The 26,222-nt window shown below is 42.1% G+C and overlaps 1 protein-coding gene across 1 annotated transcript in view; it reads left to right on the top strand.

Annotated features, from left to right (window-relative positions):
- The window catches only part of GRIN2A (glutamate ionotropic receptor NMDA type subunit 2A), a 437,090-nt gene that overhangs the window by 326,414 nt on the left and 84,454 nt on the right, over positions 1 to 26,222 (top strand). The window contains exons 5-8 of the mRNA XM_055561516.1: positions 8,235 to 8,440; positions 16,628 to 16,796; positions 16,882 to 17,035; positions 23,194 to 23,319. Of these exons, the coding sequence (XP_055417491.1) occupies positions 8,235 to 8,440; positions 16,628 to 16,796; positions 16,882 to 17,035; positions 23,194 to 23,319 (655 nt within the window). The remainder of the gene's footprint in view (positions 1 to 8,234; positions 8,441 to 16,627; positions 16,797 to 16,881; positions 17,036 to 23,193; positions 23,320 to 26,222) is intronic.

Here is a 26,222-nt window from a genome sequence, read left to right as displayed (position 1 = left end):
AATTGATGCTGTGCTACAGTCTGAATCGAGTTCAGTTCAGCAAATATTTATTGAACCAGCCTGTGGTGAACACTGTACTATAGCTGATGTAGGTCAGGAGGCATGAAAGTCTGGTTGGGCCAGATATTCTATAATTCAGGGCAAACTGAGCCCTCGCTCCCCACCTGCAAGCAGTCATACAGTTGGTCTCTAAGTTGTATTGATTCCACCAATTTGGGGTCCTGACAGTTCATGCCAGCCCCCCACCACCACTTAGATATGGCTCTATACCAGGTTTCTCCAGGTTACCTGCCTCCTGACCTGTCACTCTGTTCAGAATCTTCTAGGCACAACCCCTTTCTCTGCACTGCCTTGAAAAGAAGTGTCCTAATACATCAGACTGATTTTATTCCTCCCCCGGTTAAAAGTCTTTCTACAGTACTCATCTCCTTCCCGCTACACTCTTCTCTCACCCTGAGAACAAAGGTGGAACTCCAGAGCAAGCCATGCACCAAGTCTACTGCTCTGGCTCATGGCTGGAAGTCACTTCCTGTAGGAGCATCTTTGGTTTCCTTGCAGAGCAAGATGTACTCTGCTCCAGTGACATCCTGTGCCCACCCCAGCATGGGAGTTATTGCATTCATGATCTCATGTTATCTCGTGAGGTCCAGGGTGCTCCAACTCCTCTTCTCAACAGACAGGAAAGTCTGAGGACAAGAACCAGGTCTGGATTAGTCTCAGCTGCAGCCCCAGAGCCTCCTGCAGGGCCTGCCATAGTGTAAAGCCCTGGATGCACACGTACTGAGCTTATGAATGAACACGAGAGAGAATTCAAGGGAAAAAAAATGTTCAAAAATGCACTCTGGCTGGAGAACTAGGCTGTAGGGGAGCAGTGGTGTTTAAGCTGGAAGTGGAAAGAATGGACAGGATTTCAAGTCAGTGGAGATGATAAGGAGAGGGATTTCAGGCAGAAGAGGTAGTGGAGGCAAAAAAGGGGCATGAGTGTCATTTAGGGTGTGTACGGTGAGAAGTTAAAAGTGTACGCATCATTGTGGCTTAGTGTTGTATGTGAGAGTGGAGGTGTGTGTCAGATATGTGTGTGTGTGTTATACAGGTATGTGGAGGTGAGTTGTATATGTGTGCATAGCAAATTCAAGTAGGTATGAGTGTAGCTGTATGCATAGATGTATAAGTATACAATATGTGTGAAGTGTATGATATGTCGGAGAAGGCGATAGCACCCCATTCCAGTACTCTTGCCTGGAAAATCCCACGGACGGAGGAGCCTGGTAGGCTGCAGTCCATGGGGTCTCGAAGAGTCGGACATGACTGAGCGACTTCACTTTCACTTTTCACTTTCATGCATTGGAGAAGGAAATGGCAACCCACTCCAGTGTTCTTGCCTGGAGAATCCCAGGGATGGGGGAGCCTGGTGGGCTGCTGTCTATGGGGTCACACAGAGTTGGACACAACTGAAGTGACTTAGCAGCAGCAGCAGAGTATCTGTGTTTGAAGATGTATACATTTTAGTGTGAGGGTATGTATAGAGTGTGAGGTCTTGCCTCGTAGCTCAGTTGGTAAAGAATCCACATGCAATGCAGGAATCTACCTGCAATGCAGGAGACCCGGGTTCATTTCCTGGGTCTGGAAGATCCTCTGGAGAAGGAAATGGCAACCCACTTCAATATTCTTGCCTGGAAAGTTCCATGGACAGAGGAGCCTGGCGGGCTACAGTGCATGGGGTCGCAAAGAGTCAGACATGACTTAGCAGCTAAACCACCACCATGAAAGAGAGATGGAAAAAGTGATAGAGAGAGTACTGGGGTTGATGGGATCTATATTGTGGGGTCCATTAACATAAGAGGAACCTGGATTTGATTCTGTGGGCAGTATGTGTCATGGAAGGGTTTGAGTAGAGATAGATCTATGATTTTGGTGTTTAGGCATACGTTTTTAGGGGTGGTTTGGGAGAGACCAGTTGTGAGGTGATTTTAATTGTCTCTTGTAAGCATTTCATTGAAAATGAATGAAATGATTCATTGAAAAAGACCCTGATGCTGGGAAAGGTGGAGGGCAGGAGGAGAAGGGGTGACAGAGGATGAGATGGTTGGATGGCATCACTGACTCAATGGACATGAGTTTGAGCAAGCTCTGGGAGAGTGAAGGACAGGGAAGCCTGGTGTGCTGCAGTCCAAGGGGTCACAAAGAATTGAACAGGATTTAGTGACCGAACAACAAAAAGCATTTAATGAGTAGATCCGATACAGTCAGTCAGACCTCTTTGAAAGGAGAGGCATGAATATCTATTAACCTCATTTCTTCCAGCCTTTTGCAGCCTCTGTGACACATCCATGGATTTACCCAGATATGAAGGGATGAATACTAATTTATGACAGTTTCTTGAGATGAAATTATCTTTTCTCTGAAAAAATCTTGGCTGAACATCTTGATAAGTAATCACTGCCCTTTCACTAAACAGCTCCTATTAGGAGCTGAAGAGCAATTAGGTTTCTAAAAGCACAGCATTTAAATTTTATTAATAAGAATGGATAAAAAAATCATTGCAAAGTTAATTTTCCCTTTCTATACTTCTTTTAACAAGAACACTTTTCTCCATTAAAGGTTAATTATTTTTCTTTGTCCTCAAAACTTCAGTTTATTTGCAGAAAACATTTAGTTTATCACCAAAATTCAGTTTATTTTGAAGGTAAAGATTTTTTTTTTCCTTCTCCCATACAACCTATTTGGGTTAATTTGGGACTGTTTTCAAGTAGAAAAAAAAAATTCATTATAGAAATAAAAATCTGCCCACACCTTTTTCTTGTGTATATGGTGTTTATAAGAATTAAAACAGTGCTAAGAATGAAAAGTGAAAACGTTAGTCTCTCAGTCATGTCTGACTCATTGCGACCCCATGGACTGTAACCTGCCAGGCTCCTTTCCTTTGTCAGTGGAATTCTCCAGTAAGAATACTTAATGGGTAGCCATTCCCTTCTTGAGGGGATTTTCCCAACCCAGGGATTGAACTCAGGTCTCCCACATTGCAGGCAGATTCTTTACCATCTGAGCCACCAGGGAAGCCCCAAGTGCTAAGAATAGTGCTTATTAATCTCTGGACCTAGATATTATCATACTAAATGAAGTAAATCAGAGAAAGACAAACACCCTATCACTCATGTGCAATCTAAAAAGAAAATGATACAAATGAACTTATTTACAAAGCAGAAATAGACTCACAGACATAGGAAAGAAATTTACCAAAGAGGAAAGGCAAGAAATTAGGAGTTTGGGATTAACCAATAAAAACTACTGTGATCTAACATTACAGACAAGTGTGGTATGTTCATTCATTCCATCACCTGCTGCTAAGTCACTTCAGTCATGTCCGACTCTGTGCAACCCCATAGACGGCAGCCCACCAGGCTCCCCCATCCCTAGGATTCTCCAGGCAAGAACACTGGAGTGGGTTGCCATTTCCTTCTCCAATGCATGAAAGTGAAAAGTGAAAGTGAAGTCTCTCAGTCATGTCCGACTCTTCGAGACCCCATGGACTGCAGCCTACCAGGCTCCTCCATCCATGGGATTTTCCAGGCAAGAATACCGGATTGGGTTGCCATTTCCTTCTCCAATGCATGAAAGTGAAAAGTGAAAGTGAAGTCGCTCAGTCATGTCCGACTCTTCGCGACCCCATGGACTGCAGCCTGCCAGGCTCCTCTCTGTCCATGGGATTTTCCAGGCAAGAGTACTGGAGTGGGGTGCCATCGCCTTCACATTCCATCACCAGCTATCCCTTAAGTCCTTCTTTGTGCCAGGCCCTGAGTTAGAAGCTGTAGACATAAAAACCAATTAATATGCATATATATATATATATATATATATATATATATATATAATATATTGGGTTGGCCAAAATGTTTCTAATGTTTTTTATACCTTCTTATGGAGAAACCAGAACAAACCTTTTGGCCAACCCAATATATATACATATCCCTGCTAGAATGACGTGTCATTCATCTAATGAATGAAACATAGGCACAAACATATAGATTGTGAAGGTATAATATTGTTAGGCAAATGGAAATTTAGATGTTTCAATCAAATTAAGGATTTGTAAATGAAATGTTATGATGTCTGGGATTTCCTTCAGTATTATATGGGAGGAGTGGCTGGGAGTATAAATGAGACAGGATTAGCCATGAGTTGGTCATGAATGAAGCTAGATAGATCCATTCTACTATTTTACTTTTGTATGAGTTAAAATTTTTCCATCATAAAAAAAAGAAAAAAAAATGAATGAAGTAAAGAGCTTCCAGTTTTAGGCAGATTATGTTTGGACACATATTCATCATGATTTCTGCATTTCTTTCTCTGTTCCAGATAACAGACTAGATTAACTCTCAGGGTAAATCTCAACTCCTTAACAGGACCTACAGGGCTTCGCATCATCTGGCCCCTGCCTGCCTGGAGTGGCCCCCCCATCCCTTCATCCTTTCATCTTGGATTTCCAATCTCAGCTTAAGTGCCACCTCCTTGGGGAAGCCTTCTGGGATTTCTTTCTCCCTCTTTCCAATCTTAGACCCATATTTTATTTTTTTCCTCCTAGTTTGCATGTATATATTCTTGTGTGATTATTTGACTCATGTGTGTCTTCCTAATGAGCCTAAAAATTCAATGCAAGTAAAAATATTGCTGTTTGCACTACAGTATCCTCGGTGCCTAGAACAGTGCTTGGCACCTAGAAGCCACTCAGTAAATATTTACGGAGTAAATGAATCTCTATTAAACCTGTCTACAAACCCCAGACTCAGTTACAGCCCTTTGTAAATAGGAATATAGGAGGGGAAAGTGAAGGCTGTCTGTTTCTCCCCTATCTGCTAGAAAAAATCTTAGAGTTGAGATTTTTGGTGTTTGGAACAGGAGCCCATCAGACTCCGAGAAGGAGGTGCAAGCTCTCAGGATCCAGGGCAATGTTGACACAGCAGCTTCAGCTCCGGATCAAGTTTTCCACCCACTGCACATTTCCACCCTCTTTGGCTGACCCATGGGTGCTTACTTAGATGTGTTGGGAACGAAGGAAGGAACTTAGAGAAGATCTCAGAAGTTACTGCACTCTGGGGACTCATAAACCTTTGTAGCCTATCTCTCCGTGAGTCAGCCTTGGGCTGGAACTTTTGCCTGCCTCCCACGGTGTAGAGTATGTGATGTGGTCAGTGACGTCACCGAAGATTCTGCTACAGGCTTTGCCTCTACTTGTGTTACCTTGGGATTTTAGGTGGAGAAGGAAATGGCAACCTACTCCAGTATTCTTGCCTGGAGAATCCCATGGACGGAGGAGCCTGGTGGGCTACAGTCCATGGGGTTGCAAAGAGTTGGACACGACCGAACGACTTCACTCACACTTAACTGGGATTTTAGGAGTTGTCTCTGCAAGGAAGAGAGGATCTTGGAGCCATAACATAATTACTGCAGATCAATTACTAGGAGCACTAGTGGGAAAATGCCTTTGGATTCAGACGATTCCATGGTATAGCTCTGGTTCCACCACTTAAAAAGCTGTGCAAGTTTAGGCAGGTTGCATAACCTCTCTGTGCTTCAGTTCCCTGAACTGTGGTGTTGGAGTAATAATCTTTATCATATGGGATTTGTGGGGATTAAACAAAGTGTAATATTGGCATATTTCCTTAGCACATAGAAGTGCTCAGAAGTGACATTGTTTTAATTATAGCATCAAATGCTATGGGGGAGCTGGGAGCAATGTTCTATATTACCAGGGAACACGGGAATGCCTTTGCAAATTAAGTCATATTTGAGCTATATTTTACATGCTAACTTCCCAGGTGGTGCTAGTGGTAAAGAACCTGCCTGCTAATGCAGGGGATGTAAGAGACACGGGTTCAATCCCTGGGTCAGGAAGGTTCCCTGAAGGAGGGCATGGCAACCCACTCCAGTATTCTTGCCTGGAGAATCCCATGGACAGAGAAGCCTATAGTCCATAGCGTCACAAAGAGTCAGCAGCAACTTAGCACAACCACAAAAATAACATAATAGTATCTGCCATGTATGTTACATGCTAAATAAATTCTGTGCTAAGCGCTTCTTGTGTATTTTTGGCTCATTCTAATCTCACTATAGTTCTGAAAGCATATGCTGTGTCCATCCACATTCTACAGGCAAAGCAAAGTTCAGAAAGGTTAAGCCACTTTCCCAAGGCTGCTTAGCTAATGGTTGAAGCCAGGATCAGCATTTAGTTTGTTTGACTCCAAAAGCCATTGTCTTGGCCACTGAACTACCCAGTCTCTTCAAAGTTATGTTTGAGTTTTCTAAGAGAGATGGAAAAGAAAGGGATGGATGTAGCATATTCCAAAAGGAAGAGCCTGAATATCTCTTCATCTATTTGCATGTTTATTATTGTTGGCTTGGAAGGCAGGGGAGTGATCAGTTTTATCCCTCATTGTTCTCAGGCACATGCCAGCACCTAGCCAGCATTCAATAAATCTGTGTTGAATGAATGACGGATTTGATGGGCTTCATTTTCTCTCTATCCTGTGTTACACATCACGGCATGAGGCAATGAATGTGTTTATTTGTCCAAATAACTCTACCGCCTTCCGTAACTTAAAAAGGAAGGTGTTTGTGAAGCTGGGCAGTTTTGTAATTGGCCACGTGGCACGTTTCTTGACAAACAGCAAACATTTTCCAGTCCAGATACTGAAGTCATCTCTGAGAACAGACTGATTGCCTTCTCTCCCGACACCCCGTCCCCTCTCCTGGTGTCCAGCGTGTCTGAATTCTCTTTAAGGGCCTGAGATTCATTTCTGGTAACACTTACATTCCAGGAGGAGAGGTGAGAGGGTCACGTCAACAGAGACAAGCCCGGACTCTTGGCACTTAGCTCTTCATACGAGTTATTTTTCCTTGAGGTTGATGCTACAAATAAAGCGCTGACCTGCGGTGTCAAGCAGTTGCATGTGGGAGCAGGAGTAGGAAGGAGAAAGTGCGAAGCTGGGGGCAGCTTTCCCCCGTGTGTATGCGAAGAGTGCCAATAAGCTGTCAAATAAAATTAAGGTTCAAAACATACAGCCTTCAATTTGATTCCGCTAAGATGCCGGCTGCTGCAGGGAGGGAACACAATCGATTCTGTTTTGACAGGTCTCGGTGTTCGCTAAGCAGCAAAAGTCTCCACTCTGTGCCTGATTGATAAAAGCTCACCTGATTTGCAACTTAAATAGAACCCCGTCTGAGCTTGAAGGGAGGCTCTCATCCTCCCACCAGACCTCCGTCCCTTTTGCTCTTGGACTTCCTCTTCCTTTTCCTCTTTCTCTCTTTCTTAGCACTTTTTAAATTTCTCTCCCTCTCACTGTCTCTCTTCTATACTTACAGGAAGAGTTTACACAGTCCCTAATACCTGCCAGGCATCGGGCTGTAGGCTTTTCTCAAAATGGCTTGTTTCATTCCCATGATATCCTTATAAAGTAGGTGGAATTGTGTCTATTTACAGATGAGAAAACAGATGTTTATTGTGATTAAGAGCCTGCCTGGGGTTGTACAGCTAGCAACTGGCAAGAGTTGGGGATTTAAGTCCAGACCTCTCTAACTCGAAAAGTCCCTGCTTTTTTCTTTTTTCTTTTGGGCTATTTTTGGCCATGCTGGGTCTTCTCTGCTGTGCGGGCTTTTCTCTAGGTGCAGCAAGTGGGACCTACTCTTTGGTTGCAGTGCTCGGGCTTCTCATTGCCGTGGCTTTTCTTGTTGCTGAAAATCCGAGGTACACAAAGCTTCCATAGTTGCAGCTCCCAGTCCCTAGAGCACAGGCTTAGTAGCTGTGGCACACGGGCTTGGTTGCTCCATGGTATGTGGGATCGTCCCGGATCAGGGATGGAACCCATCCATGTCTCCCACCCTGGCCTGCAGATTCTTGACCACTGGACCACCAGGGAAGCCTGTTTGCTGTTTTCATGACATCAGTGGTCCTGAGCACTGAAGGGACATTACAGTCAGCTGGGGAGCTCTAACAGCATCTGTACTTAGTCTCCACCCCCGTATTTACTCAGTCTGGGGAGAGTCCAGGGCATGGGGGTTGCTTTCCCCTTTATCCCCATCTCTGTTAGCGTACAACAGATGAGAGTGTTGGGGTAGGTAAGGGAAAAGCCCAGAGGATGGTGGACTTCTTCTCCCATGCCTCTTCTCGGGGAGGACTCCTCCTTCGAGAAGCCGGTGGTGCAGGAAAGCACAAGTGTGTCTCTGTCTTTTTGCCGCAGGTGGGCAAGTGGGAGAACCAGACCTTGAGCCTGAGGCACGCTGTGTGGCCGAGGTACAAGTCCTTCTCCGACTGTGAGCCAGACGACAACCATCTGAGCATCGTCACCCTCGAGGAGGCCCCCTTTGTCATCGTGGAAGACATTGACCCGCTGACCGAGACGTGTGTGAGGAACACCGTACCGTGCCGGAAGTTTGTCAAGATCAAGTGAGTCTGGGGGTATGGTGGGTTGAACGTGCCCAATCGTGCCCAATCCTTTACAATAGCCTGAATCACTGATAACAACAATATCTCTTGTCGTGTCTGACTCTTTGCAACCCCACAGATAGCTGAGAAAGGAAGAGAAGCGAAAAGCAAGGGAGAAGGGGAAAGATATACCCAACTGAATGCAGAGTCCCTAAGAATAGCAAGGAGAGATAAGAAAGCCTTCCTACGTGAACAGTGCAAAGAAACAGAGGAAAACAACAGAATGGGGAAAACTAGAGATCTCTTCAAGAAAATTAGAGATACCAAGAGAACAATATCTCTAAAATAATAATGAAATGTAATATAAAACATACTCTATTATGATAGATATATATAAGAATAGATTCTTTTAAAAGACTAGAACTACACCAGCTGGTTTGCATTCATTTCATTCCAACAACAGTAATATGGGGTGTGTGGTTTTGCCCATTTTAAACACCATAAAAGCTGAGTTTACTGGAAGACTAAGAAGCACATTCAAAGCCGCTCAGCTAGTAAATGAGAGAGACAGGACTCAAGCACTGGGCCATCTGACTCCACTGCCATATTCTTAACCATATGGTGAATCAACCCTCCCCTTCAGTCCTTCCTAAAATAATTATTTCTTTTGTACTTTTCTGGTTGCTCCCTCCCCCAAACCATACCTTCCACTTCCTTCCACCTCCTTTCTAGTTTCCAGATCTACACTCCTCAGTATTTTCAAAACTTCTCTCCATATTGGGGTCAACATCTCCCTTCCAAGTGACTTTCTGATGTGAACCAGGTAGAACTGATCTCCTGGAGGTCTCCTTGGTCATCAGCAGCAAAGCCAGAGAAGTTGTTTCTTCTTTTATTATGACTGAAGAGAAACTGACAATTAAGTCAGAGCCTCTGGCAAAGGGCTCTCCCTAATCTATAAACCCTTTGGAGACTTGTAAAGTTTCATGGCCGAGTCCAAGACGCTGATTATAGTCTTTGTAATGCAAACATAAACACAAATACCACCCTGGTGGGGAATTCACAAAAGGATAAAGCCTGTAATTGGATGGAAATCTATTTTTTCTGAGCATTTTGTGATTGCCTTCTTTCGCCTGGAAAATTCTTGCTTGTCCTTCACGTCTTAGGCACTTCCTCCCCAGGTTGGGTTAGTTCTCTGTACTTCCACAGTACTGCCTCTGTCTCTGTCTCTTAATTCACTCAGGCTGCTGTGATGAATTACCACGAGGGGGTGGCTTAAATAACAGCCTCACAGTTCTGGAGGCTGGAAAGTCCACGCTCAAGGTGCCCGCAGGTCTGGTGTGTGATGGGGACTCTCTTGTTTGCACGTGGCTGTCTTCTTACCCGCTTCTTCTTATCAGGGCACTGCTTCCATTTATGAAGGTTCTACCCTCATGACCTAATTACCTCCCCAAAGTCCCACCTTCAGATATCATCACAGTGGGGATCAGGGCTTCAATATATGAATTTGAGGGGAGCATAAACATTCAGTCTGTAGCCCTCTCGTTTATCTGTCTCGTGTGTTTTTGTGGCTTAAAGTGTGTCCATATTTTCCCCGAGTATTAGCTTCTCTGGTGACTCAGACAGTAATGAATCTGCCTGCAATGCAGGAGACCTGGGTTCGATCTCTGGGTCAGGAAGATCCCCTCGAGCAGGGAATGACAACCCACTCCAGTATTGCCTAGAGAATTCCATGGACAGAGGAAGCTAAAGTCCATGGGGTCGCAAAAGAGATGGACATGACTGAGCAACTGTTACTTTCCCTGTCATTAGCTGTCTAAATATAGGGAACGTGGCGATTAATCTATGTCCTCAGGGACAAGCACAGAATGTGACACAATGTTGGTGACGCTTGAACTGAGGAGTGAATGGATACTTTTCCTCCCACCTGCCAAATTCCAGCCTCAGTTATTATTATACGAGATGCAAGTCCCCATGGCTCAGTGCTTTGGATAAAGATAATTTTTTACAAATATGATTGCCAAATGTACGATGAAGGTGCATTTTGGTTTGGAGAAATTTTTATCAATGAGTAACCTTTCTGGGGCTGAAATTCTGAACGGATTATTCAGTAAGTAATCATCGGCTTTTTTTGGAGTCATCAGCCTCTTCAGGGTTGAAATTCTGAATAGATTAGTCAATAAATAAATACTCATGAAGCATAGTTTCTGTGTTAGTCACAGTGCTGGGCATGGGAGATGCATCCATAAATAAGGAAGAATCTTGGAGTCAAGGCCTGCACAAGTGTTAAAAAAAAAAAAACCAACTCAGCCAATAAGGAAACAGAGCAGCTCTACATTAGGATAAACCCTGTGAAAGATCTGAGTAAGGTCCCCATCAGAGAGTAACTTGAGGTATGTGGGGCTCCTTTAGCTCACACAGGTAAGACTTACGGTGACATATAAGGGAGGAGGAGCCAAGCATGTGATGAACAAGGGGAGAGCCACCCAGGTAGAGGAACAGGTGCAAAAGGCCTCGAGGGAAGAAAGAGATTGGCAAGTTTGGGAAACAGAAGGAAGCCTAGCACAGTACTTGGAAGTGATGAGCTTAGGATAGGGGGTGGGGGGAATGATATTGGATCACCCCAAAAGTTCGTTAGAGTGTTTCCATGGAAAAAACCCAAAGGAACCCAATAGAAGGGATTATGTGGGAAAGTTGACAAAGGAGGTTTTGACTTCGGTGGGTGTTCTTTGAGCAGATGGCCAGATGAACTGGGTCTTTGAACTTGTCCAGATGAAGAAAGCAGAGTAGCTGACACGAAGCAAAGAGTCTAACCCCACTGGGGCACCTCCTTTATGATAACAATATCTCGTCTGCTTCAGTAAGGCCAATCAGGCCGGGCCTCTTATGCTTCACACTCAATCATTGCAGTTTAAAGTCTTTAAAATCAGAAGCCTTGGAGCTGAAAACAGTAGATCACCAAGTCCTGAGACGCATGGTCTGGAGGAAATGAGCCTACAGATATATTACTGTCTTTAAAAGAATCGACTTTTCAACTGAACAGTATAAACCGACTAACTGGTTCAGATTCACATTTTGTGGCGGTGTGGAAGGTGGTGGCTTGCAGTTTTCCTTTTCCCACTTGGTGACATGAGAAGCTTGCTGTGCCTCTAGGTGTCTTTGATTTGCCTGAACGCAATAGAAAATAACTAGGATCCATTAATCCCACTGTAACACAGATTAGATCAACTGCATTTCCTAAAGATAACATCTTTGAGGCAGGGTGATTGGTTCCATTGAGAACTCCCATTAGACAACATGATGGTGTTCATTTTTCTTGGTGATACTCTTTCAGGGAAAGCCCTTTGTCTATCACTTCTGGTAAATGGTGGGAATCTTGAGGACACAGATCAGTCTTCTAAAAAATCAGGTAGTAGGAAATGAGCTGAGAAAACAGACTTTTCTTCTAATCTGCTTTAGTTGAGTGTTAAGACACAAATAGAAAATTGAGGAACAGCTATCTAATTTGATATGTAGGGATAAATGGCTATTTGTTGTTGCTCAGGAGCTTAGTTGTGTCTGACTCTTTGCAACATGCTAGGCTTTCCTATCCTTCACCAGCTCTCAGAGCTTGCCTAAATTCATGTCCATTGAGTCGGTGGTGCCATCCAAGCCATCTCATCCTCTGTCGTCCCCTTCTCCTCCTGCCTTCATTCTTTCCCAGCATCAGGGCCTTTTTCAGTGAGTCAGCTCTTCACATTGGGCCAGTATTGGAGCTTCAGCTTCAGCCTCAGTCCTTCCACTGAATATTCAAGATTGATTTCCTTTAGGATGGACTGGTTTGATCTCCTTGCAGTCCAGGGGAAACTCAAGAGTCTTCTCCAACACCACAGTTCAAAAGCATCAATTCTTTGGCATTCAGCCTTCTTTATGGTCCAATTCTCACATCCATACATGACTACTGGAAAAACCATAGCTTTGACTAGGCACTTTTGTCAGCAAAATAATGTCTCCGCTTTTTAATATGCTGTCTAGGTTTGTCATAGCTTTTCTTCCAAGGAGCAAGCATCTTTTAATTTCATGGCTGCAGTCACCATTTGCAGTGGTTTTGGAGCCCAAGAAAATTAAGTCTCTTGCTGTTTCCATTGTTTCCCCATCTATTTGCCATAAAGTGATGGGACCAGATGCCATGATCTTAGTTTTTTGAATGTTGAGTTTTAAGCCACTTTTTTTTTTAATTTTATTTTATTTTTAAACTTTACATAACTGTATTAGTTTTGCCAAATATCAAAATGAAATTAAGCCACTTTTTCACTCTCCTCTTTCACTTTCATCAAGAGGCTGTTAAGTTCCTCTTCATTTTCTGCCATAAGGGTGGTGTCATCTGCATATCTGAGGTTGATATTTCTCCCGCCAATCTTGATTCCAGCTTGTGCTTCATCCAGCCCAGCATTTCGCGTGATGTAGTTTACATATGTTAAATAATCAGGGTGACAATATACAGCCTTAACATACTCCTTTCCCAGTTTGGAACCAGTCCATTTTTCCATGTTTGGCTCTAACTGTCACTTCTTGACCTGCATACAGGTTTCTCAGGAGGCAGGTAAGGTGGTCTGGTATTCCTATCTCTTTAAGAATTTTCCACAGTTTGTTGTGATCGACACAGTCAAAGGCTTTAGCGCAGTCAGTGAATCAGAAGTTTTTTTGGAACTCTCTTGCTTTTTTGTGATCCAGTGTATGTTGGCAATCTGATCTCTGGTTCCTCTGCCTTTTCTAAATCCAGGTTGGACATCTGGAAGTTCTTGGTTCACATACTATTGAAGCTTGGCTTGTAGAATTTTGAACATTACTTTGCTAGCATGTGAGATGAGTGCAATTGTGTGGTCGTTTGAACATTCTTTGGTATTGCCCTTCTTTGGGTTTAGAATGAAAACTGGTCTTTTCCAGTTCTGTGGCCACTGCTGAGTTTTCCAAATTTGCTGGCTTATTGAGTGCAGCACTTTCACAGCATCATCTTTTAGGATTTGAAATGGCTCAGCTGGAATTCCATCACCTCCACTAGCTTTGTTCATAGTGATACTTCCTAAGGCCCACTTGACTGCACTCCAGGATGTCTGGCTCTAGGTGAGTGATCACACCATCATGGTTATCCAGGTCATTAAGATCTTCTTTGTATAGTTTTATGTATTCTTGCCACCTCTTCTTAATATCTTCTGCTTCTGTTAGGTCCATACTGTCTCTGTCCTTTATTGTGCCCATCTTTGCATGAAATGTTCCCTTGGTATCTCTAATTTTCTTAAAGAGTTCTCTAGTTTTTCCCATTCTATTGTTTTCCTCTATTTCTTTGCATTGATCACTGAGGAAGGCTTTCTTATCTCTCCTTGCTATTCTTTGGAACTGCATTCAGATGGATATATCTTTCTATTAAATGGCTATACTGCCAGTTAATCCCCTAAACTGTCAAATTGTTGGTGAGAAGAGAGGGAATGTATTTTCAATCACTTATGTGAGAGGTACTTTAGATACTTTAATTTTTTCAACTATTATGCAAGGTAGGTATCAGCTTTCTCCATGTACGAGTATGTAAATCAAAGTCTGTGAATGAAGAGACCCGTCTGAATTTCCATGCTTGTTAAGGGCAGACCCAGGATTTGAAATTCTGACTTGCAAGGCACATCCACTGGCCACACTGGGAAATGGTAGAGCCGAGAACTGGTGATTTATTGGATCCGTCTCCCTGTATGTTTTGATGAGTCTCCCTGTCTTCTGGGTAATGGAGGAGAACAGAGATTCTCAGACGTCCGTGTCGTTGTCACGCCGCCTCCACATACACCCAAGGTCTGTGATAGAACCAGTGCAGGTCCCCAGTGTGGTCTGTGTTCACATCATTTCCATGTGAAATCCAACTAGTGCAACTTTCTGCTTGTCTTTTTCACTCCACGTCCCCAGGATCTCGTTCCATGTCTTTACACAGAGTAGCTACTCAGGGGTGCTTGTGGGGTGAAAATACATCAGTGACCACTGGCATCTAGAATGCACTAAGTGTTAGGGAACTTAGGGAATAATTAGCTTAGAGGCTGACTGAGGTTCCCAGTGAGGTCAAAGAAGCAGTGAGGCCCCTATATGGCTGTGACCCTGAACCTTAAACCTTAACTCCTGTCCAGATTGTCCCAGGTAAAGGAAAAGACTGTAACAGAATAAGGGAAGAAGCAGAGAATGAAGGGGATACAGATGAAAAGAGGTGCTAAAGAGGCACTGATGCACAGCCTATAGTGGCCAAAGAGAAAAATAGAGAATTTGATATGGGCATGTTTTTCAAAGAGCCATAGATACCAAGAAGAAAATCATATTTGGACATGCCATTAATTGAATGTACATGCTTCTGTATTTATGGCAGTCGCAACTCCAGCTTGACCCTTTCTGCTCTGAGAAATCAGTGGGGAGAGGAAAGGTCCCTACTTCCTGTTGTATTACAGAATTAAGTCCCCAACCGTCTGTCATCTGTAAATATATGCGATGTGGCCTCCCCCAGCCCCCAGGCTGAGGGCAGCAGGGCCCGAGCAGGTTGTCCAGCCTCAAGGCTGGAGAGTGAGGTCTCTGTGTGGTCCTGGCTGGCAGATGCAAGTCAGTTGAGCAGAACTCAAAAACAGGATGAGAAGGGGCAGTGGTGAAGAGAGCAATTTAGGATAGGTGATCTGTGACCCTGAGATAAAGAAATAACTGGGGTGGGGGGAAGGTTTTATTCTGCAACTCACTTCCATTATTCAAAGTTAGATTGTCAAATATATCCTTATTCTTGGATATAGATGTATACCAATAGTGCTTAATATGTGCGTGTGGTTAGCCAATTATGTATATGGTATATACTCACTCCAGACAATTTGGGAGGGGGGGAACTAAAAATATGAAAAAAGAAAGACATGTCTTACCATTCAAAAATAGCTCTGCTTCCTATTTCATTGTTTTTCCATCCAACTACATCATAAGCTCATTTGTTTTTATATCGCTTTGACTATTCTGTATGTATCACTGTGTAACCTACTTTTATCATGTGATATGGAAACATAAGTATTTTCCTATTACGCTGTTAGAATTCTGTAAACATCATTTCAGTGCTTCGGCAATAGTTCATTTTAGTACTTGGATGTGCCAGCAATGGAATATTCAGGCAGCGTGTATCCCGTGATACGCATGTGTCAGCGTCAGGGCGTCCTGCGAATGCAACGCCCCAGAGCAAGGTGGAACCAAGTGCATTGCCCAGAGAGGTCTTGATCTTCCCACATGACTTGTTTAAATAGTTTTTTATTATCAACTCGGAAGACCTCAGTTTCCTCCCCTTTTAAAAGCATTTCTGGTTTTTCTGTGGGTGTCCTTTGAGTAAGACTTGGTCAAGTAAATAAAGCACAGTAGCTGGTACGAAGCAACGAGTGTAACCTGGGTAGGTTTCGATAGGTTTTAAGACAGCAATGCCTTCTGTATTTTAATAGCGCTTTTTCCTGATGAAGGGCATTGCTATTTAATAATGTCACCGTTTACCCTTCCCGCCATGTAGGGAAAATGTTATGAGCCTTCATTTGACATAGGACTCAATCAAGAAACATTAAGTCGATAGGCTCGGGCACAGAGTAGACCCCAGGTCTCCTGATTCTTAGCTGAGAATTCCTAGTTTTCTTCAGCAAGGGAAGTGCCTTTCCTAAGGAAGTAAGGCACCCCTTTCTCTCCCCTTTGGTTGCTAACCTCTATCTTTAGTGAAAGAATAAGGCAAAACTCTCCTTGCTCTGATAATTTCATGTCTTCCTCTCCTCCATTTTCCAGTTTTTTTTTTTTTAATAATTCAGTTTAGATCAGATGACTAAACTGATCTAAAGAGGTTTGATGTCTTACAAGCTTTAAAAAATAAGAGGTAGTAATTCTCATCTGTATAATGGGGATCTGAATACTACCTAATTAAGAGAAACGTCATGAAGATTAATCCAAGAATTATAAAGCATTTATCACAGTGCCTAGCAAACAATAAATGCTCAATAAACATTACGTGTTGTCACAATTACTGTCATCATTAAGAACACTTTCTACTTTTGCTGTCATAAACCTACTGCTCGTCCTTGGAAAAGCCACTTCCTCATTTTAAGCCTCAATTTCCCATGTGAAAAACAGCAGAACAGTGAGGATAATGACCGTGAACACATTTTCCACTACTCATCCTCTACCATCCTGGGATTTTCTCTACAGCAATTCGACCAATGAAGGCATGAACGTTAAAAAATGCTGCAAGGGGTTCTGCATCGATATCCTCAAGAAGCTTTCCAGAACGGTGAAGTTCACCTATGACCTTTACCTGGTGACCAACGGGAAGCACGGCAAAAAAGTGAACAACGTGTGGAACGGGATGATTGGGGAGGTAAGCCATCTTTTCATCCCCTGGGCCCTCAGGGATGGTGGGAAGGATAGGTAAAGATGGTTCTTTTTTTTGGCCTTCCGTCCAGGTGGTCTACCATCGGGCGGTCATGGCCGTCGGCTCACTCACCATCAACGAGGAACGTTCCGAAGTGGTGGATTTCTCTGTGCCCTTCGTGGAGACAGGAATCAGCGTCATGGTTTCCAGAAGTAACGGCACCGTCTCACCTTCTGCTTTTCTAGGTATGTGAACTTCGTGGCCACGGTTGCCTTCCTGTGAGGAGTCACAGCTCTTCCGTCTCATTTGCTCAAATGGCAGGACCAGTTAGGACCTTGTTCAGTTCCATTTAACCACATGAGCACATTGAAAGCGTCTTGCATTTGAATTATCCCAATTTTACCCCAGTTAACATCTTTCATTTATCTTTAACTTGGAAATAGCCGCTAAAAATACAATCACATATTCAGATACTGCCCTTGATAATCTAGAATATAGATTAGGAGATATATTGCTTAGAGCCTTGAAAGCATTTAAAAAATAAACCTGTCGGCCCACAGTTAATTTAAGTCAGCTCATAAACTTTTATTTAGCAGCCACATACCCATCCTCCATCCCTCATTAGAATGACAGTCATTTATTTACTGGATGTGAGAGTAAAAATAATGATGACTGTGTGATGATTTATACCAGGACTCCAACAAACAAAACAGAAGCAGTCTGAAGAGGATATACCATTTTAAAATTAATGGAATCATATTTTAAATGTGACTATCCTTTAAGCTGAATGGCTTATAAGGGAGGAAATTCTTCTTACTCTCCTTTTAACTACCTCATAAATTTATGTTTTTACATTAAAGGTTTGTACTTTTTAAACCAAGGTAGTTCCAATTTTTTTTTATCATCTAGTTTTCTTTAGCACCTATGCATTCGGTAGCCTGGTTGGTGTAGATGAAGCTGCATGGGACATAGCCAAGCATTTTAAATTTTTTCTTTAAAGGAAATCATTGTGCTGAATGTTTTGTCATCATAAATAGGTTTTGAGAGTGGCTGTCTTAAAGATCATAGGGTTCAGATTAACTTCCCCTTGGCATTCCCATATAACATTCCAAATTTGGCAAGGTTGAGACAAACACTGATGCCCTAGAAGAAAACTGCATGAGAAAGGGAAAACAGAGTAGGGTCAAGTGGGCTTCCCCAGTGACTCACACAGTAAAGAATCCACCTGAAAGGCAGGAGACCTGGGTTCGATCCCTGGGTTGAGAAGATTCTCTGGAGAAGGGCATGGCTACCCACTCCAGTTTTCTTGCCTGGAGAATTCCATGGACAGAGGAGCCTGGGGGGCTACAGTCCCTAGGGTCACAAAGAGTCGGACACTAACACTTCCACTTCACTTTCTAAGGTTAAGTGAATTTCTTACATTTTTTTCCAATAAAAAAAAGAAAAGCTTTATTAGAGAACTGAAATGCAGGCTAGGACCAATTTGTGGACACTAGCCCCAAGCCCCTTGTCTTACCCTTCCACTGTCTTTATTGATATGTGGTATTAGCATCTGTGCTTATTCTCTCGAGTGAAATACTGACTAACAGGATTTTGGATACTGCCTGACTCACAGACACATACGGATTTACTGTTTTCAATTTTGATAATCCATTTAAACTGTTGAAATCCTTACCACTCACTGGATTTGATTTTTCACTCATCTCAGTTTTTGTAACCTTTGTTGGAGTAACATGGACCTTGACAAATACACACCTCATTAGATTCCTTTTGGGCCTGTGTCTGATATGGATCAGACAGTAAAGAATCTGCCTGCAAGGCAGGAAGCATGAGTTTGATCCCTGGGTTGGGAAGGTCCCTGGAGAAGGGAATGGCAACCCACTCCGGTATTCTTGCCTGGAGAATTCCATGGACAGAGGAGTCTGGTGGGCTACAGTCCATGGTATCACAAAGGGTTGAACATGACTGAGCGACTAACACTTTTTCACTTTCTGATATGGCTAGTGATGCCCGTATCTTAATAAAGGAGCCTCACTGTATCATGAAAAATACTAGTCACTGACATCGACGACATGAGCAGACTGTTCGTAGTTACCAGATATACTCTCACATTAGTCACCCCTAATCATTTTCTCACTACTCCTGTTGGATCCTTTAATGGAAATCTTTGGCCCTAGAGGTTAAGAAAGGGTTGGAGGAAGGGATTTCATGAAAGAAATGGAAAGAGATCGTTTCTTATCACAAACTATCCACTCATCTCCTTAATGAACTACAGAGAAATTTTGATCCACTTCAATCAAAGAGGGAAAAAAAATATATCAACTGACTTGTCTTTTAAATATGGGTCACTGATATTGAATCTGGCCTCAACCCAGTTTCCCTAGATTTTTATCTTTACCTGCATTAGTAGAACATTTCCATAAAAGTCAAGTATTTTTGCTCAACTTAAATAAACCTCTTTTCCACCCCACTCTTCCTACTGCACCTTAAAAGATAAAATAAATTGTAAGCAGAGGAATCTGTTTTCAATGCTGTTTTTACACAGTAGGCTTAATATTCTTCCTAGTCACCAAATTGCATCCCTATTCGATTGACTTGCACCCCCTCATTTACGGTCATTATCTGTAGGTTTTGAAAGTCATAATGAACCATGCTAAGCTACATTTTTCCATTCACTGGCTCAGTCATCTGGAAGAGCCAAACATTCGCAATCTGATTGCATTGCTCTTCATTACTTCCTATTCTCTTTCCTCCGAAAACTCCATTAACTCACATCGGAAACACTTGTAGGTAATGCCTCTGAGCTTTTGTGTGAAAATGTAACCAGTGACTCTTCAAGGACAAAGATGACATCTCTCGCAGTGTTTCCATTCAGTTAGCTCTAAAGACTTTCCAAGAAGGTTAGCATCTTCGATCCACAGACATACTGAGCTGGAGTCTCTTCTGGATTAAAGTTCCTTCACAGACAGATGTTGAGTCTGTTTTAAGCCAGTAGAGAGTGTAATCCAGAGCTATCTCAAAATATTTCTGGGTCACATCATAGACCTGACAGATGGCAGCTCATGACTGCTCTGTGTGCTCAGCCACTCAGTCAAGTCCGACTCTCTGTGGCCCCATGGGCTGTAGCCGCCAGGCTCCTCTGCCCATGGCATTCTCCAGGCAAGAATACTGGAGTGGGTTGCCTACACCAGGGATTAAGGATCAAACCCACGTCTCTTGCATCTCCTGCATTAGCAGGCGGATTCTTTACCACTAGTGCCACCTGGGAAGCCCCACCATTGTTCTGATTTGCTTTGTTGTGGTGTGTGAGTGTGTGTGTGTGGTGTCTGGAAATAGCCATCCTCGTGGGTACCTGAAACCAGAATTCTACAGCAGAATCTGTCATGCTCACTAGTCAAGTGACAGATGTCATCACTTTGAAGTGAGAAAACATCTGGGATAAGCTGTTTGATCATTTTCCATCTGATTTTCTGAACAGTTAGTGATTGGGACATATCAGGTGCCCAGTGAAGTTCACTGCAGTCTTTCAGATTCTGCCCTGTGTGTACAAGAATTCAGGGAGAATTTCCCCTAATATTTTTAATAATGTCCTCATTACCCTTAGAGAAAAGGAGTTATCAGATTAATAAGTATGCATGTTTTAAACTGAGCTTCCCTGGTGGCTGAGTGGGAAAGAATGTGCCTGTAATGCAGGAGGTGAGGGTTCAATCCCTGGGCCAGGAAGATCCCCTGGAGAAAGAAATGGAAACCCACTACAGTATTCTTGCCCAGAGAATCCCATGGACAGAGGAACCTGGCGGGCTACAGCCCATGGAGTCCCAAAGAGTTGGACATGACTTAGTGACTCAGCACATGCACGGTTATGTAATGAAGGTTCAATAAAAATCCAAAGGGACAGCTACTAGGTTGCTGAGCATGTGAAAGTATGGGGAGAGCAGTGTGCCTGGAGAGGGCATAGAAACTCCATGCTCTTTCCCCAAAGCTTGTCCTTTATATCTTTCCATCTGGCTGTTGATTCATACCTTTTAACATTCTTTGTGATTAATGGGTAAATATACTGAGTAAACTAGTTTCTTGAGTTTTGTGAGACGCTCCAGTGAGTTTTGTGAGACGTCTTAGTGAATAAACACCAACGTTTTAAACTAGTATTCCTTTTTCAGGACCCTGGACAGCACCTCACCCCACCCACCACCACCAATTCTGGCTTTAACCATGGAACCAAGCAGCTATTCCATTTAATTTGTTATGTGTATACAGTGTTCAAGGGCTTCCCTGATGGCTCAGTGGTAAAGAATCTTCCTGCAATACAGAAGATTCAGGTTTGATCTCTGGGTCAGGAAAATCCCCTAGAAGAGGGCATGGTTCCCCACTCCAGTATTCTTGCCTGGAAAATCCCATGGAGAGAGGAGCCTGGCAGGCTACAGCCCATGGGGTCACACAGAGTCGGGGACAACTGAAGCAACTGAATATACACAGTGCAAAACACACCACCAAATACTTTACATGTATATGCTCCTTTACTCATTACAATGATTCTGCTCTGGTAACACACTATGCCATTAGCACATCCAGCTTGGAGAATTACTTTAACATCTCTATTCTTGAATATTAAGTAATTTTTAACCTCCTAATTTTCCATTTATGTCTCTTCCTTTTTGAATAAACCTCATTACCAAATTGCTATGATTTCAGGGACATGATGTTATTTGTACTCAAGTTAAAAATAAAATAAATTTCAGTTACAGTCTTATTAATTTCTTTGAGCTCATTTTGTATATTTAAGTCAAGTAAGTTATGTTTGTACCTATTGCTTCTTAACATATTTGCGCTATCAAACTGCATTACAAATTATCCCTTCAGGTTTTGAAATTATTCAATATAGTCAAAGCTTCAGACATATTAACTTTTTATTATATATTATAAGCTCATTACATTGGAATTTGTGATGACCTGTGTTAAGTAATCACAGACTTTAATAAAATGGTGGCCTGCTCTCAGCCTAGTTCTTTATTATTATTACAAGCTTCATCAGAAAAAAAATTCAAAAATAATAAAATGTCTATTATTCCAGAGGTATTACTGTGCTTTTTATATTTTATTCTTAGAAAATATTTGCTCATGATGAAAAAATTCTAAGTTCCTTGGTGTCCAAGGGCAGTTTTTCTCCAAATGCGATCAGGTGGAGCTATGTTCATTTAAAAAATGTTATTCTCAGTTGATTTTCTAGCAAATCTATGTCATACATGGATAAAATGGCTCCATTCAGCTCAGTTTCATATTCTTGATCAGTTTTAATAAAAACATTAATTTATTTTACATAATATCTCCTACCTTTCTAAAGTGATCTGAGATTTAGAACCCTGTGTCTCGCCCTATCCTTCTGAGACACCCACACGAAAATGAACTGATGAAAACTATTTTTAGGGGAAATAACCATCCATCCATCTACTACCTCATTGCCTCTATCTTTAAGTGATGCGTTCTCATTGAATTATCGTGTGACTGTAATATCCTCAAATGACTTTTCAATTGCATTGAATCCCATTACCAACCTCAACAAGATTTTTGAATTGTAGAGATCTCATCTGTCTGAAGCAGAAGGTAAAAGGAAGAGAGTAATAGCAGAGGGGGCAGACTATGACTTTCTAATATTCTTGTCACGCCCATAATTTTATAACCTTTTCTTGCAGGTTATAATTCTCCCTTTACTTCTGGGATTCCCCACACATCATCCCTCCAGCGTGTTAAGATAAAAATGAAAATAAAACTCCTGCTGGTTTGCAGAAGCGTTATGGTTGACTATTCGAGTCTAGCCTTGTTTCTCTTTAACTTTGGTTCCCTGGATGATGCTATAATTACCTATGACCCTATGGCCTCTTTATTTGCATTTTAACTTTCTCCCTTGGTTTTATCATTCTATTTTGTTTTTATTATCCTTGACCTGGTTTTTAAAATGTCATATGCTCTTCTCTATTTTTATCCTATTGTTTACAGTCTTATAAAATACCCCAAGTATTTTGTAGAGTAGAGAATGATTTAAATGTATGAATAAGTGATGACAAGGGCTTCCCAGGTGTCTCAGTGGTAAAGAATCTGCCTGCCAATGCAGGAGATGCAGGTTCAATCCCTTGGTCAGGAAGATCCCCTGAAGGAGGAAATGACAACCCACTCCAGCATTCTTGCCTGGAGAATCCCATGGATAGAGGAGCCTAGTGGGCTACAGCCCATGGGGTCACCAAGCCTCAAGCAGGACACAATGACAACTTCTTTTGAAAGATAAAATTCATACCAGAGTGGGTTTCTCAGTGAATCTGAAAATGGACCTCTAGGCTTCCTGCTTGCCCAGGTTGTGAGGAGGAGTAACTGATCACGTCTCCATCCCTCTGGCCTCTTTTATCTGCAGAACCATTCAGCGCCTCCGTCTGGGTGATGATGTTTGTGATGCTGCTCATTGTCTCAGCCATAGCTGTCTTCGTCTTTGAATACTTCAGTCCTGTTGGATACAACAGAAACCTAGCCAAAGGGAAAGGTGAGCCTGCCTTCATATGCATGATTCAAAGTTGATGCCATTTAATTGACTTTCAGTGAAGATTTCAGATTTAGAACACATGATCCTACACTGCCTTGCTATACCATCATATTAATGATGCTGTGTCATTAATTCTACGTGCAATGCCATCCAGGTATGGGTTAGTCCCTTCAACTGAAAAGAAGGACAAGACTTAAAACATGAGACATTTTTAAGCTTGCTATAATGTGGAGTCAGTAGTTGTTAGGTAAATACTGCTGGTATTTGTTGAGAAAGCTTATTTGAAGCAGTTTTTTCTGGCAATTAGCTTTCAAAATGTGCATCAAAAGAAATGTTAAAACCACTATTGAATCTCAACTTCAGTCTATGCAAAGAAAATGGTTTTATAGAATCTGGGTTAAGAACATTCTCTAAACTTCTGAATTGTGCTCACATTCGTTTGATGATAAATATAATGATAAAATGGTGATTTTCCCTGGTTACATTTTCCTCTTGAAAATGCCTGACTTTAGTGCATAAGTACTTGATAAAGTGGCAATCAGTAAGCAGAAAATTGAATTGGGATGCATTCATTGGCTATAATTTATTAAGAGGCTCGCACCTGAGCCTTATGCATAAACACATCACACAATTTTGAGTGAATTTTTCTCAATGCACAACACATTCTAAGTAAATGGTATCAGAAGGATGCCAAGACCAAATCTGTTTCCTGAAAAATGACCTTAGATGATGGAAGATAGCAGATCTTCAAGGTACAGTTATTAAAAAACAAGGCACTTTGCCATATGTTCTTTCCACTAGGAAGATTCAGTGTTGAAAACAGCCAACAGGTCATGAGGATCTTTCGGGAACTCAGTTTTATTGAAGTCCTCCCCTTCTTAACCATTGAAGAGTGGTAATTACCACATAAATCAGCTCCCATCAACCAAACAGAGTAAAAATGCTCTAAATAATCATGTTGTATTTAAGTGGGAGAGTTGCCAGTCTTTCACTTAAACAGGTAATGTAATTAACCTAGTAAGAAGCTTTCCAACAGACTGGGTCCTGAGGCAGTTTTCTATGGGTGATAATATTACAGGAGAGTAGATGTTTATGTTTGCAAAATCAGTTTGTGTTGTGTGTGAATTCATGCATTTATTTGATGATTATTTATTGAGTGCCCAGTACTGGAGCAGGAGGGTAATGTGATAAATTGGATAGAGAGTTCCTGACCCTTGGAGAACTGATAATTTAGTTGTGGAGATAATATGTCAACTGCATACATGAATAATCACAGATTGTAGTAAATTTCAAGAGGACGGGGGAAAAATTATGGGATTTGAGCACATCTTAAATGTGATGATCAAGAAGGACAGAGCTTCAGGAAGGGATGATGCTTGAGTTGAGACCTGAAGGATGAGGATTCCAACCTATGGAAAACTGAGGGAAAAGCCTTCTATGCAGGCTTTATAAAGTCTTATATCTTAGCAGATACAAAGTCTTTGGCACAGGATCAATCTTGACCTGCCCAAGAAACAGAAAAGACCTAAGTGAGGTAGACAGTGGTATAAGACAAAGTCAGTGGTAAGCATTTCAGACTTTCTTCAAAATACAGTGGCAGGGAAAAGGCAGAATACATACCTGTATAGTGCAGAAAGGTCAGTTTCTATCCATCAAAGTTATTATCTGTCAATATAAGCTGCCCAGTTCATGGGGTCACAGAGTCGGACACAACTGAGCGAGTGAAGAACAACATTCTATCGAGATGATGTAGAAAGAGGGAGACTAGTTAAGGAAGGTGCTGTAGGTTTCCAAGAGAAAGAATTACAGTGGTTTGGACTTGGACAGAGATGATGGAGATGGAGGTGAACGGACACGTTTGACATGTATTTTGGAAGATGTTAATAAAAAACTACCCAAAGGTACAATACATGTACATGTACAATACATTCTCCTTTGGCCAGAGCACACACTGTTGTGAAGGAAGGAATCTAGCGTGCAAATTCCCCAGCCCTTCCATCACCTGGAGGCTTTTTGGTTTCTGCTCATCCACATGTAGAAACTCTCAGGAAATGACAGCTACTTATTTCCTTGCACAAAATAGTTTTGTTACATTTCAGTCCTTTGGGGGGTGGGGGGGGGCGGGAATTATATGATTCAGGAACAGGCTACTTAATCAGGAATTCCTAAATGTCTCAGACAGATACCCTGCAACTGATTCCCAAATAGATATCACTTCTGATCAACAGGCAACCCTAATAAAATTAAGTAGTTCATGGAGTTGACTGGATCGACTCTAATTATTTTTTGCAAAGAGTTCTCAGCCTCTTGGGTATAAGCCCAGAAGCTCATAAAATGAGGCAAAGAGAAAGCACAGAGCTTGAGGTTGAGGATAATAGAATTAGTTGCCTTCTCTTTAATGTGCTGTATATGGATATTGTAAGTATTGCTGTAGCCCGAGTTTGCCCTCCATGTACAGAAAGCCTGCTTCCTAGTTAGGCTCTCTGCCCAGAACTTCATAGCTTCCATCAATCTGGATTCACTTCTGCCTCTTATTTATTGCCCACTCCACGTGCATCGCCAACTGAAGTCTAAGTAGATCATTTTTTCATATCTTCATTTACTTAAATGACATAAAAATTAACCTTCTGTTAAAGGAAGACTCTTTTCCCCCATGAAATGAGGGCATAAATTGAGTTTTTTTTCTCCCTTGCACAAAAACAGCTTGAAAGCTCTAACATGTGTGTTTTACAGCCTGCATATTCTCCTCCCCAATAAATTCTGGCATATTGTTCTGCCTCTTTAGTTAAGTCTGTTGCAAGGAACACTTAAGAATCTTAAGAATACGCAGAGGGAGAAGAAGTGCTGTGATATCAGAGTTCATTTTCAATGACCCTGCAACCAAATATCTCCCATCTGTGAAG

The sequence above is a fragment of the Bubalus kerabau genome, chromosome 23 (genome assembly GCF_029407905.1).
Source record: "Bubalus kerabau isolate K-KA32 ecotype Philippines breed swamp buffalo chromosome 23, PCC_UOA_SB_1v2, whole genome shotgun sequence".
NCBI lineage: Eukaryota > Metazoa > Chordata > Mammalia > Artiodactyla > Bovidae > Bubalus > Bubalus kerabau.
This window is presented reverse-complemented; position numbering and strand designations above follow the sequence as displayed.